General features: G+C 39.9%; 1 protein-coding gene across 1 annotated transcript in view; it reads left to right on the top strand.

The window, feature by feature from the left end:
• The window catches only part of MCCC2 (methylcrotonoyl-CoA carboxylase 2 (beta)), a 76923-nt gene extending 58307 nt beyond the window's left edge, over positions 1-18616 (top strand). Inside the window, exons 11-17 of the mRNA XM_010853570.1 lie at positions 1691-1763; positions 5246-5322; positions 7270-7336; positions 9769-9925; positions 10815-10929; positions 13008-13093; positions 16019-18616. Coding sequence (XP_010851872.1) covers positions 1691-1763; positions 5246-5322; positions 7270-7336; positions 9769-9925; positions 10815-10929; positions 13008-13093; positions 16019-16136 — 693 coding nt within the window. The 3' untranslated portion in view covers positions 16137-18616. The remainder of the gene's footprint in view (positions 1-1690; positions 1764-5245; positions 5323-7269; positions 7337-9768; positions 9926-10814; positions 10930-13007; positions 13094-16018) is intronic.
• The last annotated feature ends 1355 nt before the right edge of the window (positions 18617-19971 follow it).

The following is a 19971-nucleotide window of genomic DNA, read 5'->3' as shown; positions in this document are numbered from 1 at the left end:
AATGATGCATAGCATCTAAAATAGTTTCTGAAAAAATTTGGAATATGCTTCATGTTTAAACACTTTGGAATAGTCCTGATGTTTAATACTGAGCACTGAGGATTATCTGGTAACTTTGATCTCTTATAGATTAATGACATGTATATATACATGTGTGTATGTAGAAACATCTGTCAGATTCAGAATCAAAGAACCTTCATTGAAGACTTAATAACAGCTGCCTTTCAGTGAGTGCCAGGCAGTGTGCTTTGTTATTAGCACATAAGTATTATTATTATTAAACAGATGAGGAAACTGAGGTTTTGAGGATTTTAGGTAACCAGCCTATGACTCCAGTGTCTCAGTGGTGGAGCTGGGAGATGCTGGGAGTCAGAGCTGGTTCTTTATCTCAGCATTATTTTCTTAGGTTCCTTTGTTACTAGTTCATCACATCTTCACAACTTTGTTCCGTTTCTGCAGAAGTGAGAACTGAGACTCAGAGGGGCTAATTGACTTACTCCAGGACACACAAATGGCCCACAAATTATATGTGATCCCTTAGGTTGGAGCCTAAGTCTTCTAACTCTAAGGCTGGACCTTTCTTTCTTTCTTCTTTTTCTTGTTTTAATATATTCTCTTAATTGAAGTATAGTTGATTTACAATGTTGTGTTAGTTTCAGGTGTACAGTCCAGTGATTCAGTTTTACATATATGTAAAATATACATATATGTGTGTGTGTATGTATATATATACACACACATATATTCTTTTTCAGATTCTTTGCCCTTTAGGTTATTACAAAATATTGAGTATGCTTCCCTGTTCTATACAGTGGGTCCTTGCTTTCTGATTGAATCCCTGACCCTCAGCTAATACATTTGACAGCCCCTGAAGCTCTGAGTCCAGTAGCCAGCCCTTGTAGTCTCTGCTTCTCAGCCCTTGTAGGATGCCATGTGGTTCAGTTCAGTTCAGTTGCTCATTCGTGTCTGACTCTTTGTGACCCCATGGACTGCAGCATGCCAGGCTTCCCTGTCCATCACCAGCTCCTGGAACTTCCTCAAGCTCATGTCCATGAGCTCAGGTCTGGTGATGCAATCCAACCATCTCATCCTCTGTCGTCCCCTTCTCCTGCCTTCAATCTTTTTGAGCATCAGGGTCTTTTCCAGTGAGTCAGTTCTTCCCATCAGGTGGCCAAAGTATTCTAGTTTCAGCTTCAGCATCAGTCCTTCCAGTGAATATTGAGGACTGACTTCCTTTAGGATGGACTGGTTGGATCTCCTTGCAGTCCAAGGGACTCTCAAGAGTCTTCTCCAACACCACAGTTCAAAAGCATCAGTTCTTCGGCACTTAGCTTTCCTTATAGTCCAACTCTCACCATCCATACATGACTACTGGAAAAACCATACCTTTGACTAGATGGACCTTTATCAGCAAAGTAATGTCTCTACTTTTTAATGTGCCGCCTAGGTTGGTCTAGGTTGGCCATGTGGTACTGTAGCTTTTATAGTGAAGTGTAATATCAGGACTGAGAATGACTTCAGGGCATTAACCATACAAGTCTAGTGAAATTCTACTGAGATTTTCTGAACAGGGTGAAATTTTGTGAAAGTAACAACTTCATTAAGAATTTGTTTTCCTTATGAATAACTTGAATGCACAAAGTCTTTTGTAATATAATTCCTCAGGGACATTGTTATTTTTTCCTCTTAGGTCATTGCTAGAATCGTGGATGGAAGCAGATTCAATGAGTTCAAAGCCTTATATGGAGACACATTAGTTACAGGTATAAAGATGAAGAATTGAAAATGTGAACATTTTATGATGCTTTGAAAACAAATGATCTCTTGTCTCATGCCTCTGATGCACTTGGCATGAGCTTTGTTATTTAGAGCAGTACAAATGTGTGTCAGTATTCAAGAGGAAGTGTTTTGTAAGGATCATTTGTAGCTGAATGGCTTTATGGATCCAGAGTTTAAAATCACGAGGGCAAAATGCTATGGTCCAGGCCCTTATTCTGTGACTTTGTGGCTTTAGCTGTATAAAAAGATTCTTATGATCATAAAATTAAAAGAAATATTTGTAGTTCTTTTTATTTCTCTGGATAGCTATAATTGTTTTGAAAATTTCAGCACGGTCTTCTTCATTCTTTAGTCTTCAATTCAACTGTGAAGTTTCATGTGATATTTTCCCAGAAAACTGAGTTAAACCTTCTCACTGTCTATGTGTAGATCTTATGTTGACCCACACAAATACAGGACAGAATATCAAGTCTGAAAAAGCAAAATAAGAATATTTATAAAAGTTAATTCATTTACCTAAAGTGTTGTTTGTAGGCCTTTGAAAAAAAAAATATTTGAAGCATAGATACCAGATCCATAATAATCTGTCTTGAACAAACAGCAAAACAAATTTGGGCATTTTATTTGGTCTTGTAGAAGCTCCAAAATGTAGTAGTTAACCTGAAGGTAACATATCAGAGTAGAGAAAACAACTAGCTGCAAAAATCCAAATTGCAAATATACATTGAGGTTTAAGGATAAGTCACAGCACTTTCTTCTGGTCTGATTTATGAGCAAGAGAAGGGTTCATACTGGGAGTGGAATTTATGTGTTTGTATGTAGGTGTTTAAGTGATTAAGAGCCTTTTGTTTGATATATAGACAGGATTTGTCACCAAATAGTTCAGCATGTAACCCGCATTGTGCAGCAATTTAAAACAAGTCAGAACTGTTTCACCTTCTTTCTTGAAGATGGATGGGCTGTCTTTGTCATCTCTTTTTATGTAGTTGCCCTGGACTTGCTAAAAGTCCTTTGCCTCCTAAAATACCAGGGTTATATCCACTGTCCTCCATTTCTTTTAGTCTGTGTTGGAATTCAAATAAGGTTGAGGGGAGGGGAGGGGAGTGAGAGGAAGAAGAGAGGACTGCGAGGTGGGGGGAGGAGGGAGTGAGTGGGCGAGGGAGGAGGGAGAGAGGAGGAGGTGGGGAATGAGAGGGGAGGGGGCTGGAGGGGAGGGTGGTTTGAGAGGAAGTGGGGCAGTAAGAGATGGGGAGGGGAAATGAGAGGGGCAGGAGTGGGGGGGTGATGATCAGGGGGCCCTGAGAGGGTCGGGGCCCTGAGTGGGAGCAAGGAGAACAAGGACAGATTTCTCCAAGGAGCTGGTGCTGTTGGCGGTTCTTACAGCTTCCCTCCTGCCCCTGCACTTAACCATAGGGGTTTCATAGACATTTCACTGTTTTGTTTGACCCATAGGAAGTTGGTGAAGATGTTCCCTTCATGGGTGGGTGAGCCTAGTGTAGTGAGAGATGCACCCTACTCAACAGAACTAAGGATGGATGGAAAGTCTAAGTAGTTAACAGGGCAGAACACCTTCAGGGTTAGCACCTTACTGCTGAGACAGGGTGGAGAAGGCAATGGCACCCCACTCCAGTACTTTTGCCTAGAAAGTCCCATGGACGGAGGAGCCTGGTAGGCTGCAGTCCATGGGGTCGCTAAGAGTCGGACACGACTGAGCGACTTCACTTTCACTTTTCACTTTCATGCATTGGAGAAGGAAATGGCAACCCACTCCAGTGTTCTTGTCTGGAGAATCCCAGGGACGGGAAGCCTGGTAGGCTGCTGTCTATGGGGTCACACAGAGTTGGACACGACTGAAGCGACTTAGCAGCAGCAACAGCAGCAGCTGAGACAGGGACCAAATTCCCAGCTCTTTTTGTGGGACAGGCATGGACTCAGAGTGGATTGCTAGAGCTCTGGGCAAGTTTGCCTCTCCCTGAACTGCCTCTGTAAGAGGCAGTGGCTTTTAGGGTGTGTAGCATAGGGTTTTGGCTGAGATTTTAGGTCTGAAAGACCAGAAGAATTATAGGTGACCATCAAATCAGTGTTTCATTTTATCACATTAAATAACCATCAGTTCACTTCAGTCACTCAGTTGTGTCCGGCTCTTTGCAGCCCCATGGACTGCAGCACGCCAGGCCTCCCTGTCCATCATCACCAACTCCTGGAGCTTGCTCAAACTCATGTCCATCGAGTCGGTGATGCCATCCAACCATCTTATTCTCTGTTAGTATTCTTAAATAACCATAAGAATTTTTAAAAATAAATCAAGACAAAGACAGAGAAAAGAACAAAAATAAGTCTTAAGGTTGACATTCTCTCTTATCCATTCACTTTTTGAGCACCTGCTTTTTGTTGGCCCCCCTGCACTGGGGGTCTTGGCAGCAGCCTGTCCAGCTTGAGCTTGGAGACGGAGCCTGGTCCAGGAATTGGTAGCATACTTCTGGTGACTCGCTCTAACAAGCACAGTTTGTTGATACTTGGCTTCCAAGTACCTGACACCTGTTTATAATCCAGTAGGTTTGGAAATGTCTCTAGTCACCTCCTTCATGTTTACAAAATAGCATCCTAGAGTCACCCAGAGTATCTACTTCATAAAATTACAGAGTTTTCTTCACCATTTTTCTTCTCTCTTACTTCTGGTGTGTGTGTGTGTGTGTGTGTGTGCGTGTGTGTGTGTGCGTGTGTGTGTGTGCGCATGTGTGTGTGTGCATGTGTGTGTGTGTGTGCATGTGTGTGTGTGTGTGTGCGCATGTGTGTGTAGTGGGCATTTGGAGTGGTAGTGAAAGTGGTGGTGAGACAAAAACAAAACTTGTGAAAGGGAGGAAAAAAAGATGCAAGCACAGAGAAAAGCAAAGTGGAGTGATACGCTCTTCTAAGTTTAACCGTATTTCTTACCTTCAGCTCGGTTACCACTGGGCTTGATTGTTTCTGCTTTTTAAAAAGATTTGTCTTTGCTGAGTTTATCCCCTTTATTTCAAAGGGGTATCATTAACACAGGCATTTTAAGGCGAGCTTGTCACTTGAAACTGGCTGATGACTCTGGACACTGACCTTTTAAGGGATCCATGTCTCTGACTTGTTCTAGTTCAGAATACTCTGTATGTGAGGTACATAGTGGATGCTCTTACATACATGTTATGTGAGTGAATGGATGACGCACTGACCCGATCATCTAACCAAACCAGTAGATCAGACAAGTGGATAATTTACTTTACATGTGACACAACCCTTTCAAGAAAGCATAAATCCCAGACTTTAGTGCTTTAGAAATAAATCATGCCCTGAGCTGTTTTGTACCATAGATGAAATCTGTACATTTTAAACATTGATTTGAAATTAAACAATGTATAAATATGTCTGCTTGTGATGAATTAAAAGCCCTCTGAAATACATACATCTTTTTCTCTTTTTTCAATTTTCTTTTCAGGATTTGCTAGAATATTTGGATACCCAATAGGTATCGTTGGAAACAATGGAGTTCTTTTTTCTGAATCAGCAAAAAAGGCAAGTACTGTTAAAATGTTCCAGGGTTTTCCTGTTTTAATTTAAACATTTCAAATAATGAGTGAAAATTTATTGCATGAAAGCTTTCAAATATTTAACCAGATGCCTTAGCAAACAGAACAGTGTGTGCGTGTGAGCGTGTGGCCATGTGTGTGTGTGCGTGTTTGATTGAAACAGCTTTATGGAGGTTTACATAAACATGATGAACTGTCTGGAGCGCTATTAAGATACAAATGATTGTTAGGAAAGTTCTAATACTTGAATTATAACTGCTATGGATTGTGTGTATATATTCTAAGAATATGGAAATACTTGCCTTGATAGTATTTCATGCACTTGAGGGATTCAAAGATATTAATACTATTCTTATAGTTCTGAGACATCATCTGCTCTATTCTATCCTGTCATCATTTTAACCTGATTATATTTTCACTTTTTGGAACAGGAAGATAGTGAGAACTAAAGCTCTGGTTTTAAGAGAGGAAATTAATGAATACCTTTTGGGTTCAGTATTCAGTTTCATACATCATTGTTCAGATTTACCTAAACTTGGGTAAATGTAATTCATGTACTTATTTGACAAAATGTTTTCTTAAGAAAATAAACATACTCAGTGTTTTGTTTTTTCCTCTTCATAAGGTAGGTAAATAATAAGGTGAAGCATCTCTTACTGAGGCAGGTAGCAGGCAGTTAAGCACTTTCGTACCTCAGTTAGGAAGAGCTTGTCTTTGGTGGAATGTTTTACCAGTAAAGTTGGTTTCTGGATTCTGTATTCCTTGTCATTTCCCCACTGTGATTATAAGATGAAAGTAAAGTAAAAATAAAGAACAGAAAAGTCAGCTACACTCTTACCAGAAACAACCTTGGGTAGCATTTTATTATATTCCTTAGTTTTGTTTTTTTTTTTTAATTCCCTCTCTTTAAAACACAAAAGACAAAAACCAGAATGGGTTCTGCCATATATAGAGAGATTTTGCTTGCTTTCATTTAATAATATGTATAGTGAGTGTTTCCTAAAATACTAAATATTCCTAATACACTGACTTTTAATGACTGTATAATATGCATATTTCAATAGAGGATATGTCAGACAGGGGTCAGCAAACTCCACCTCATTTTATTTGCTGGCTTGTCACAGATAAGCCCAGGAGAAGAGCTGTGTTTGGCCCCAGTCTGACATTTCATTTGTTGACGTTAAGCCACACAAGTCTGTGTGATTTCTTCATCCTCATATTTGAGGTTGAGCAATTGCTTTGCCATCTTGTACTTGCCAAGGCATTTTCAGCTAAGTTAAGGGCATCTGTGAATAGAGTAAAATATGAAACAAATGGTTTAGTTGTTCTTTTACTCATATAATCTTTAGAAAAAATAGGGAAAGGAATATTTTTGCGTCATTAACTAATTTCCTTAGCTTAAGGTTAAAGGGTCTCTAGCACTTATCTAAAATCCCATTTATTTGAAACACGTTGGTAGGAAAGATATATTTTACTATAATCTTGGTGCATGAAAGAATTTCAGATGATCATCAAAACATAGATATCCCAGAAGGATTTATATTCTATCCTTTTAAAAGTGGAAAGCCAGAGAATGCCTTATGGTGAGACTCAGAAATTCTCATTGACAAGCAATTCTTCCTTCCCTGGTCCTTAAATTTTCCTTGTTGTTTGGCATGTTAGTGATCGGTGTCATCTTGGACACAGGAGTTGTGCTATGGCCGTATGCCAGTGATCAGACAGGTGCCTGGGCAGCACAGGTTCAGTGCAGGCCACATCAAGTGCTCCGTTGACAGTGGGTCTCACTGTGGTATCACCATTACTGTTACCGCAAGGTCAGACTAGCCAAGCAGAGGGTACTCTTGTTTTGACCCCAGCTGGCGTCTGCAGGATGCATGGTGATCACAGATTTGTTAACCTCCTCTGAAAAGATTTGTTTCTTATTTGGTTATAGGGGGCTCATTTTATCCAGTTATGCTGCCAAAGGAATATTCCTCTGCTCTTCCTTCAAAATATTACTGGTAAGAAAATAGTTCCACCAGTTTGGTTGCATTTATTTCAGAGCCACACTGTCCAATATGTCCATGTATTGGGCAGTGCCAACAGAGAACGCTTCCATCAGAACAGAAAACTTGATTGGACTTGCTCTCTCTAGATTGTCTTCAAAGGTTACTGCTTCATGAATCTTAAAGGTTTGGAGGAGTTTATGCATATTTTTTAGCCAAGCAGGTTTTGAGTTTCATGCACCACATTCACGTGACCTCCTTTCACGCCTGCGTATCCTCACCCACCCCAAGAAAGCAGCGGTATCCTGAGCTAGTTCCACTGTCATCAGGGGCAGACGATGCTGTCTGCCCCCTGGTCTCTTTCTCGTACTTCGTTGCCCTTAAAAGATTTCAAGCACATGCTCTGGTCTTCCCTTTTCCTCATCTTTCATTGTGTAATTCTCCCTGAAGCAACATCTTTTTTAAATGGACACGTACATCCTGAACCAAAGTCTGGAATTGGAGTTTTGACTCCAAAGAACAATATGATCGATGTCACCTGTCCAATTTCATGATCTATGGATCATCCTAATGTGGTGGATAAAATGATTCTTTAAGGGCTCTTATGATTCTAGAGTTCTTTTTCCTGGAATTCTCTGACTTTGCTATTTATACTTTTTCTGTGTTGCCTGGTGTTTGACATATAGGAAGCACTCTAATATGTAGCTGAGCTGAAAACTTTTTCTACCTCTAAGTCATGCATGGTTATCTCAGGTTCAAAGGAAGGAGAGGCCCCTTAATTAGTTGCTGGGATCAGGCATGCCTTTATGAGAAGGAGTTTGGCCTTTGACAGTTAGCAGGGTTTTACTCAGTACTGGTACTAAAACAGCTTCATCTGGTACTGTTCTTGAATTGAAGATCCTTGGTTAGATGACTCTTGGAGAAGTTGTATCCAGCTGCGGCTGGAGAGGACCCTGTGCGGCAGACCTTCTAAGAGGTCATGTAAAAGTCTTCTGAAGATTTGCTAGTCCAGAGACCTTGTTTCTAATAATGAGTCATGGTTTATTAATCACCAGTAAGTTAAACTGTATGCTTGGAAGATTCCTACATTTTTGTTGTATTTTATTTTTAGGTGTGTTGGGGACAGAGAGTGGAGTTTGGTTTACAGCACTGTATTTGAGGGGCCTATGGGACACCCATCTGGAGATGTGTGGTGGGCAGTTGAACAGTCTTGAGCACAAAAGCTGTGTTAGCTGGAGGGGAACATGGAGACATCCATGGAGATGGGACATAAAGCTGTGGGAATAGAAAAGACCCAGGGAGAAGAGAAAGGGACAGTCTTTGAGTAATTTCTTCCAGGAGATGAGAGTAAAGGAAGAAAGGCACCGTGATTATGTTGTTCTTTATGGTGAAAGAAAGAAGGGTCAGAGAAAGCCAGGTGAAATGGCTTGTCGTCTTTTTCAAGGTAAAATCATTCACAGGGACTAGAGGGGCAGTGGAGTGGTGGGTGGGGGTGAGAACTTTTAAAGAGTCGATATTTGAGATAACTATTGTGGAAATGTGACAGGGAGTCAAGATAAAACGGATAAAGGAGTTTCTGAGCTGTTCTGAGGGCCCAATTCAGAGGGCTGGGGTGGGTAACCAGAGGAAGCAGATGGTGCCTGGTGAGGGCAAGGGTTATTGTATCAGTATTGTTGTAGCCACAGCAAGTACAGGTGATCCGGAAAAAGTGGTTGAATTGAATTACCCAATGCAGGAGATGTGCAAAGCAAGAAGAGCAACTATCAAGTAGGCGTGTGAAACTGCGTACGGGGAGGGAGACAGATGAAGCCTAACTTGGTGTCTGTAAGGTGAAGGGGAAAAGGACCCCAAGGCCTGGAAGGCCCAGTGAGGCTGCAGATCAGTTTCAACAGAGCTGGGAGCTTGGAGAAGTAGAAGGATCCTGTAATGATAATGAGAATTCTTTTATCTTGCTATTGAGTCACTGACAAGGACTCTGAGCATCTCTCTGAAACATTAATTTTATTTCCTCAAAGTTTTAAAGCAGCGCTTCAGAAAGAATAATCTATATTGTGAACCAGGTCAGTGAGCCTGGAAACCCACAGTTTCACAGTTGGACTTGCCCCACTACTTTTCCTTAACTTGCCTCATCCTGTTCTTTCCTCACCAAGCTGTAGTTTTGACATTAATTTCTTGAAGATATGTGGCATTGCTATCTTGTCTGAATATCTCTGTGTGTATCCAGATGAAACATTTAAGCAATTTTTTAAATGATTAGAGAAAATTTTACTTTACCCTTAAAAGTAAATTTGGGGGAGGGTGTATTTCACATATAAATATTTTATTAAGGTGAGAGACCTCTGGTAAAATATATGTAGTTTGACAAGATGTCCTTCCAGTACCTTGGTGAAAATGACTGCACATTAATCTCATCACCCTGAGGCTGTCTTTCTGTTCTTTCCTCGTAGGATTTATGGTTGGTCGAGACTATGAAGCTGAAGGAATTGCCAAGGATGGTGCCAAGATGGTGACTGCCGTAGCCTGTGCCAATGTGCCGAAGATAACTGTCATCATTGGGGGATCTTACGGGGCTGGAAACTACGGGATGTGTGGCAGAGCCTATAGGTAGGTGGTTGTCATGACTTTCTCTGAAGGAATGAATCATACTTCAGGTATAATTATGAATGGTTAGTTTATTTCAAGTTTATTTGAAACACAGAATGACATTCACAAATCCTATTCAATTAGGCCGTAATTTGCATCCTCTGGAGGGGTGAAATGAAATTTAATGCTAAAGGTACCACTTGGAAGAAAGCCAAAGTGGGAATTAGGAAATATTTTGAGATGGCTGATAATGAAAACACTATATATCGTATCATAACTTGTGCGATGCAGCTAAAGTCTTGTTTTGAAGGTGTGTAGACTTTATATATATATATATATGCTGGAAAAGAGGTAAGGCTGAAAATCACTGAGCCAAGCAGCTAGCCCAAGAAGTTCAAAGAAGAGCAGGATATTAAAACAAGAAAAATAGAGACAGGACGTAATAAAGCACAAACATTATAAAGATAGAATAATCAGGAAAGCCCAAAGTTGGTATGTTTAAAAGGGTTGCAAACTTGAGAGTCCCCTGTTAAAACTAAAAAATAAAGGGAGAAGGTGATGTATCACCAATTTTAGGAATGGAAAATAGCATATAACCATACATAAGAAGAAGATCTTTTGAATACATTTTTGCCCCATAAATTTGGATAAACTGGAAAAATATAATTCATCAAAACAGACATTAGAATCACCTGGAGAACTTAGAAATTCTACCATGCTGAAGCCCCACTGCTGGAGATTAGTCTATGGTAGGTTGTGGGCATTGTTTTTGTTTTTCTTAATCTTCAGATAATTATAGCATGCAACCAGAATGAAGAACCACTAATTTAAAAGGTAAACATGAGCCTCTGAAAATCTCTGTGTTGTACAGTGAATTCATTTGATCATTCTTTCATTTCTCCCTGCATAGCCCAAGATTTCTCTACTTGTGGCCAAATGCTCGCATCTCAGTGATGGGAGGAGAGCAGGCAGCTAACGTGTTGGCGACAGTAGCAAAGGACCAACGAGCGCGGGAAGGGAAGCAGGTAAAGTGCTGTTTGAGGTTCGCCAGGCACTGGAGCCGGGGAGCAGCACACCCGGAACCCTGCCAAGTTCACGGGCACGGTTCCAACATGCAGGGCCTGGCTTTGTCTAGAAGATGCTGGCCTGGAAGTTGCTTTAGCAACTTAGACCTCCACATTCTCCATCTCTCTTTTTAAAGCCATTTCATTTGAAGTAACTTCTTGTAGTAATTTACACATTTTTAAGAATCTCTAAGAAAACACTTCAGAAACTCTTGTCTGTGAGTGCCTGAGGCATAAAGATGTTTGATTCTTAGTTATTTGCAGTGAAAGAGATTTAAATAAACCTGACTTACGTCTTTGGTTTTATGATCTAAAGCTGCAGAATTTTGTTTCCTATTTTACTTGTAGATTGTTAAGAATACCTTGAGTGGAGGCCCTGTCATATAATGAGAATTGAATACCATTATTACACTGTGAAAGTATCAATGAAGAAGGCTGGAAAGGGCCCTGGAAGCTTAATGAAAGGCAGATCAGCAAATGACTGCTTTTAAATGGAGTCTTTTGTTTGTGTCTGTTAAAGATTCATCTGAAATTTTACATTGTAACTTATTATAACTTACAACTATTTCATGATTGGTGAATGTTCCTGAAGTTGCTTGGATGCACTGTTTCGTCATAGTAAGGCATGGCATAGAGGAGGCCCTGCCTTTTCAGGCTCTCAGTTCTGTCATTTAGAGATTGATCATCTGGTCAACTGCCCAGTGTGTAGCATGAGGATAGTATAAAGCCAGAGGTGATTCCTGCCTCCCTGAATGCATCTCATCCATGCCTCTCATCCCAAGTGACAGGAATTCTGCGGAATTGAGGTTTCAGATTCACTTTAGTGCTGACTAGTATCCAAGCAAAAGGAAAGCCTTACTTTTGTGTGTGCAGAGGGGCACGTGTGTGCAGTGGGGTCTATGAAATTCTACCTGATGTTTTGAAGACATGTCTTAAATGCTAGCCCAGCACAGTGATACCTTATTAAATAGTTATTTGATTAATTTGGTATACAGATATATGAATTCATCTATTTTTATGTCTTAAAGGAAAGTGTAGGATTTTAGTGGTTTTCCCTTTAAATTCTTGAGTTATAAATGACATTAGTCAATGAAAGTACATTAAAAAATCTTGGGTTTATTTGAAAAAATAATCTTTAAGTTGAAAATACTTTTCAGGATTTCAAAATTAATTTGCATAGAGAGTTTGCAGTCCGAATTAATTATCACTTGTTTCTGGCAATATGGATGGGCCAGTCCTTAAGTGTTAATTAGAGAAAAATCTCAGCTATCTGGGAAGTTGCAGAGGTTATTTAAAATGTGGTTTATTGTCTTATCCCTTTAAACTTTAAAATCTTTAAAATTTTGGCTATTTTGAATGAAAATCCCCAACTTCTCCACCTCCTTAAACAGAAGCTGTTAAATGTAATATAATATAGTCCTTTTGTTATGTTGTATAATTCACATCCAGTTGCTCTACCCTGCTAAAGTATGTCAGAGAAGGCAATGGCACCCCACTCCAGTACTCTTGCCTGGAAAATCCTATGGGCAGAAGAGCCTGGTAGGCTGCAGTCCATAGGGTCACTGAGGGTCAGACACGACTGAGCGACTTCACTTTCACTTTTCACTTTCATGCATTGGAGAAGGAAATGGCAACCCACTCCAGTGTTCTTGCCTTGAGAATCCCAGGGATGGGGGAGCCTGGTGGGCTGCCGTCTATGGATCGCATGGAGTCGCATAGAGTCAGACACGACTGAAGTGACTTAGCAGCAGCAGCAGCAGCTGAAGTATATGATAACCTTGGTGTTGACCTTATGTTAAACAACTTCAGGATGTTGGCTCTGATGAAGGAGATGTAACAGTGCACTAATTTATTAGATACTCACATCTCAGGTGAGATCAGATATGTTAAAGCACCACATGTAATCTACACCTCAGTGTTCAGATGTTGGTTGTAACACTGTCATTCATGAAATCTGTTGTCCCTTTTCCCTTGAGACTCTCTTGAGTGGATCCGTGTTCCCCTGCAGGAGGACTTACTCATGGTCCCTTTTCTTTCAGTTCTCCAGTGCTGATGAAGCAGCTTTAAAAGAGCCCATCATTAAGAGGTTTGAAGAGGAAGGAAACCCTTACTATTCCAGCGCAAGGTGGGAGCCAGAGAATAACTAACTCTTTGATGGGCACATCTTGATAGTCAGAGCAATAGCTTTACGAGATCTGAGCAGTTGGCATCATCCAGCCCTCGTGGGAAGCAAAAAATAATTTTTGGACACAATTTTGTACAGTTGTTTCTCTAATGGGAATGCCTGCTGCTGAAATGCTGGCTCTTCTTCCAGGCTGGACTTTGGATCCATCCCTATTGGTGTGACCCTGCCACTCTCCCTGCCTCTTCCCTTAGCCCGCTCCTAGTTGAGTGGTCTACGGCCTGGACCACACTGGGGCGAGAGGTGGACCACACTGGGGCTGGGAAGTTGAGTTATAATCCTGGCTGTGTCACTTTCAGGAATTAGTTCTGCAATAATTTTTGCTTGGACACATGAATCCCAGTCATCCCCCTCTCTGATTATTTTGCTTTTACTCCATTTAAACATGAAAATGGTCACTTAGTGACACTTCTTAACAAGTGAGCCTGGTGCATTCAGAAGGTGATTATTCACAGCCAGGGTCCACGTGTTGACATTAAGCAATTACCTCACATACCACTGTGGTTCTTATTCTGTTTGTTTCTTACAGCACTTAAATGAGGTAATAAATTATCCCAGCTGTCCCCATTGGAGATATGTGTGTGCTTTCAGACCTCTTTTTCAACAACTTTAATGTTCTGCATTCTGAAGAATAATTTAAGCTTTATGTCTTCCTTTTATCCTTTGGGCAGATGGAAAAAAGAAAATAACTATTTGTGTCTTTTAAAATTAGATTATGCTGTGATTTGTGTCATTTACTGGAGAAACCAGAGAGAAGGGAGAAAGGAAAATCAAAAAGTAGAATCCATGTCAGTCACTTGAATGCATACTTTGTGGCAGACTGTGCTCCTAATGTTGGGGGGCTGCAAAGGCTGAACATACTTATCTCCCAGAGCATCCTTAGTTTCAAATTTTAAATTAATACCATTTGGGATTTTTGAAGAACCTGTTTCTCTTCTTGTTCATATGAATTTCTGAAAGCAAATGTCCAAGTGTATTTTGTCATGGCAGGTCATTGATTCACTTAATTAAGAACAGAATATTTTATATAGTCTTTGGTTTGAGAAATTGTATGTTCTTTTTTACCCTCACTGAAATAGGCTTACATAGTAGCCAGTAGGAACAAAGAAGGGATAGAAAATCATATAAAAATTTAAGAGAAAATATACATTATAAGCTCACCTATAATTTGTTTTTACATAAGACTTTGAAATTTAAAAGGACAGTGGAATATTAAACTTTGAAAAATAGCATATTTTGTGTGAGCCATTAATTTGTTTTTCAGTCCTAGCTAGACTGAATCCCTTATTATTTTCATACTTAACATTATTATTTTTTTTAATGGATTATATTCAAGACAGGAGAGCATATGGCCCACCTAGACTTATCTCTAGGATTTAATATTGAAAGACTAAGGTTTTTCTCTTAATTTGTAGATGTTTGATCTGTTAAAACAATTGGTGGCATGGATATACCAACTTTGTTTCAATGATTAAAGGATTTTCAAGCCAGTTTATGGTACCTTCCTTCAGTTGGATAAATCTCAGTTTAATAATAAATTTCCTCATCTGTTTAGGCTTTAATGTGGCTAGGTGTGTCTTTTCAGAGAGCTCTGTCATCATCTGCACTGTAACCTCCTGTGTTTTTCTTAATCTTTACAGGTTACATGTACAGCATGCCAATTTTCTTCTTCTCAATTGTTTTTATATCCAAACTTATCCAGACATTTCATTAAGGACCTCCTACCTGGAGCAACCTTGATATCGTTGTGCTTGCTGTATTTACTCCGCTGTAGGTCCCAGAAGGGGCTTCCCAGGTGGGGTAGTGGTAAAGAATCCACCTGCCGATGCAGGAGATGCAGGTTCAATCCCTGGTTCGGGAAGATCCCTGGAAAGGGAAATGGCAACCCACTCCAGTATTCTTGCCTGGAGGATTCCATGGACAGAGGATCCTGGTGAGGGGCTACAGTCCCTGTGGTTGCTAAGAGCTGGACATGACTGAGCACACAGGCATGCAGGCTTTAGAGGGAGTGTATAGTCAATTGAACAGGTTACAAAAATAATTTTTTTATTGCCTGTTGATGCTTTAGGGTACTTATTATGAATGTTTTATGAGTAAAGATTTGATTCATGGTCTGTCAATGTAAGTATGGTTTAATAATTGATGCTATGTCTAGATACCGAAGGCAGTTTGTTTACAAAAAGCAAAACTGACACCCACTAATGACCTTTAAAAAATATTATTTCTTATTCATTTTTCTGTATAAATATGAGGTTGTCCATGAATAGCAAACTAGGATATCTACTTGTAAATTTTTTCTGAAATCAGTTTAAAATCAGTTTACTTGCTTTTCCTATTGTAGCAAAAAAATAAAGAACTACATATGAAGATATTTATTTTATTAATAAAATGGACTGAAGTCTATTTAATAATTTTCATAGTTTCTTAGGAGTTTGGGGGACTATACCTTTATCAGTGGGGACTTTGGTTGGAGACTCTTACCTTGGTTTATATGGATCTCCATAATAATAGCAATAATATAACATTTTGGTTTGTATGTTTGTGTGCGCAGAGGAGGGATGGGAAAGCTTTTCATGAAATAAAGTATTTTAAAACCAGGGTTTATTTTGAGGTTCCTTATAGTAAGCTGCTCCTAAAGCCTCAAGTTCAGCTTGACATTCTGTGGGTTCTGAGACAAGTCACTTTTCTTTCCTTCCTCTCTCCTGTTCCTGATCATGGTTTCTATTGTGAGATTATAATACACAGAAGCTCATCAGGGGATCCATATATTACCTGCAGAAAGACCTCCTTGGCACTTTTAGGCATTGTGAGTATAACTGGGTGTTTGGTGCAGGATGCATAATCACTCATTTTTTGGTCTTTTTTCAGGCTGTGGGATGACGGGATTATCGATCCAGTGGACACCAGGCTGGTCCTGGGCCTCAGTCTTAGTGCCGCCCTCAACGCGCCCATCCAGAAAACTAACTTCGGCATCTTGAGGATGTGATTGGAATATAAAGCATCTTCTATTGGACGTGTACTGAAATTTAATATATTTGTAGCCTTAAAATTTTAGACTTTTTCAACATGTCGCTATTAATAGTAAAAGTGTTTTCTTAACACAGTGCATTGTACTTTTCTACCTTTAAAAAAAAATCAGTGAAGATATTTATCTGATGAAGTGTCATTCCTTGTAAATTCTCTTAGAAAAAGCTTTCTGTGGCTCAACTCTGCCATGCTTAGAAGGAAGGAAATAATTTAGAGTTATCCTTTCTAAGCCCTAAGAAGTATGAGAAGTTCTGTTATCTGTAAATTCCAGGGATTATTGAGATATTTTAAACAGAAAATTGTATTTTCCCTGAAGTGGTTGCTTTGCCAATTATGCATGGTGATATGTTAATGTACGTTTTTAAAAACAGCATCTATTACTTTCCCCTGCAGCCACCGCCTCCTCCTCTCCACGGCATCGGCCTTCTGGCTGTCTGCACCCTGGCTTCTGTTTCCTACCCATTCTAGCCTCTCTGGTTTCTACTGTCAGCAGCCCTTCTCTCCAAGGGTCACCACTGACCTCCATGTTCCCGAAACCAGTGGGTCTTTTCCCAGCTTTACCTGATTCAGTTCCCTGGAGCATTCACGTCGGTCAGACACTTCCTTCCAGCAGCGCTGTTCTGAGCTTCCACGCTGTAACCTCCCAGCTCCGTGCCGGTCCTCCTTCTGTTTCCTTTGCAGGCCCGGCTTCCTCTGCTCCTTCCTCCTTCCCTTCACCATTCGTCCTGATTTTTCATTAGCAGTTTGTGAATACATTCTTACTCTAAAAGATACAAATAGCACAAAAGTGTCTCTTTTTTTTCTTTTAACTGTGGCAAAATACACCTAACATAAAGTTTACCATTTTAACCATTTTCAAATGTGCACTTCTGTGATGTTAAGCACCTCACGTTGTTGGTAATCATCACCACCATCCATGTCCAGCACATTTCATCATCCCAAATTGAAGCTCTGTTATTAAATCATAACTCCCCATTCCCTCTTCTCCCTGCTCCTGGCACATTTCCTTTTTCTTTTTTTAAACTGAGATATAATTGAATGTAACATTATATTAATTTCAGGTGTACAACATAATGATGGGATATTTCTGTACACTACAAAAATGATCACCAAAATAAGTCTAATCATCATCCATCATCATGAACAGTTACGAAATATTTTCTTTTTTTTTTTTTTCTTGTGATAAGGACTTTTAAGATTTACTTGTTTAGCAAATTTCAAATATGCAATACAGCATTATTAACTGTAGTCCCCATGCTGTACATCACATCCCCAGGACTTATGTATTTTATAGCTGGACCTATGCTGCCTTTTGACCCTCTTCAGTCATTTTGTCCACCCTCACCCCTCTCCCTTCTCACAAATACTAGTCAGTTCTGTATAAGCTTGTTTTGTTGTTTAGATTCCACATATCAGTTAGATATGGTATTCCTCTTTCTCTGACTTATTTCACTTAGCATAGTAGACCTCAGGGTCTACTCATGTTGTTGCAAATGGCAAGATTTTATTCTTTTTATGGCTGAATATTATTCCTCCTCATTCTTAAATGTATGTGTTTTTCATGGCTTCATTTATGCTGTCTGGCCATTCTAGCCCTTCTTTTGGCTTTAGTTACCATCTAAATGGGGATGATTCCTGTGCCGACAGTTCTTAACACAGCTCTCCCCTGAGCTCCAGACCTCTGTGTCAAACAGCTTCAGGGAACCTCAGAATTCGATCCTCATGTTCAATTGATTTTGCCTCCTGACCATCTCTTGAATTCCTCCGCTACTTTTGTCGTTTACTGCAGAGCTTAAAAGGAGTCTGCCTGCATCCAGTCTTACCTATCTCTGCCTCACTCTGGAATTAGAATGGCCATTCTAAGGCGCACATCTGGCACGTTGCTGCCTTACTTACATCTTTCACTTGTTCCCCTTAGAAGTGCCAAACCCCTAATGCCCTCCATGGGTCTTGATCATCACTTCTTAAGTCTCATCTCCTTGACTCCTCTTTTCACATTGGATACTTCTCCCATTCTAGACTTCTTCCAATTCCTTGAACCTAAAAAGTCCTTCCCCTCTTAGAGTCTATGAGGTTCTCTCTACCTGAACTCTTCTCCCTTCTACTTAAACACTTATCTTTTTATCTCTGTGGTTTCCCTGGGCTGGGTTAGACACCTGTTATGTGCTCTTGTAGAACACCATTTTCTTCCTCTGACTTACATGTTTATAAGAAATATAAGCATTTAAAAAAAAAAAATTGCCCTCCTGTTAGAATGTAAGCTCCGTGAGAGCAGGGATCCTCCTGCTTGACCTGTGTCCCCAACGCCTGGCACTGGTAGGTGCCCAGATACGTGTCAAATGAATGAAAAGTTTGTATTTTAATTGTATTTAAAATGAAGTGACTGATTATATGATCTGATACTACTATGAAATGCTTTCCTAATAAAATTAATATTTCAAACATTTGTGCGTGATGTTCAGTTTAGGCTGCATTGTGTATCTGAAGTCAGTTTAGTTCTTTGAGATGTGTACAGATAGAAGATCACAATTCAGAGGTAAGTTGCATTTTCAGATGAATGTTTTGAGGAGGTCCTGTGGAGGAGGAGACCACCAGGTGACCCCTGACCTTGAACGGGGCAATCATTGGCTCCTCCCCACTCCCCCGACTGCCCACCAGTCCCATAGGTTGCTGAAAGCAGCGTGGAGAAAGTAAGGTGTTGCCAGGGCCATCTGGCCTAAATACATAAACTGAACTCAGATAAGGACTCTATAATAACTTCTAAGATTCTGGTGAGCGGGTGGGAGACTCTCTCCTGGTATGGCCCAGCCACCACACTGGTCTGTGAGTTCCCTGCCTTCATAAACCTGCCTCTTCCCAGTCTGGAGTGGCTGTGTCTCCTCCTCTCTCCTTTCCCTCTGTGTGTGGCAGCGAGGAAAGGAAAGGAAACCAAACCAGCAAAGGAACACAGTGTTTTTAAATAGTAAATTATATTAAATTTTCGGTTGAAATTTACATCCTTATCAGAAAACAGTGATTTTTTTTTTTTAATCAAGACTAGTTGGTATTTCATTGTAGGAACCATCAACAAGGCAAAGGAAGATTCATGCTATTTTAGAAGTGTTTTTACCTTTCTTTAGGAAGATCATGCTCACCACTAACACCACACTTAAAATAATTATTTTGTTCATTTTATCAGATAAAAAGCATTTATAATGCTTTGCCAAAATAGGCAGCAGTTTTTGCCTGCCCTTTGGGCTTTATTTAGGTATAATTGACATACATTATGTAAGTGTAAGGTATACAATGTGATGATTTGATGCTCTTGCATATTGTGAAATGATTACCACAATGTGGTTACTTGGCACATCCATCAACATACATAAAGACTACTTTTTTGTAATGAGAATTTAAACATTTTGGTAATTAAAATATGAATTTCAGCTAGGATAATATGAGTATCTTAGAATTTTGAGTATTTCTTAGAATTTTAAGAAACATACAGTTCTCAAGTAGGCTTTCTGGGCACTTACAGAATGAAAAAGAGACAAAATTACTTATCTTTTTCAGTTTTCAAGGGAAATGTTTTCAAGTGAGGATTTGTCATGCTAGCGGAAGGCACTGGTGAATGTACAAGTGAAAAATTGGTCATTTACCAAACGAGCATGGCTGCATGCAAGGCATGACTAGAGAGAGGGTGTATATTACCTTTACAGGGGCAAGAACAGGTTTTTGAATGATATCATTAATAAGACTTCTAGGATGGTGGGGGAGGATCACATAGTTCTTGTTAGTTGTAAAGTGTATTGATGATG

Source organism: Bison bison, unplaced genomic scaffold (assembly GCF_000754665.1).
Source record: "Bison bison bison isolate TAMUID 2011002044 unplaced genomic scaffold, Bison_UMD1.0 scf7180017864329, whole genome shotgun sequence".
NCBI lineage: Eukaryota > Metazoa > Chordata > Mammalia > Artiodactyla > Bovidae > Bison > Bison bison.
The sequence above is the reverse complement of the archived record's forward strand: the minus strand, read 5'-3'. Positions and strand labels throughout refer to the sequence as shown.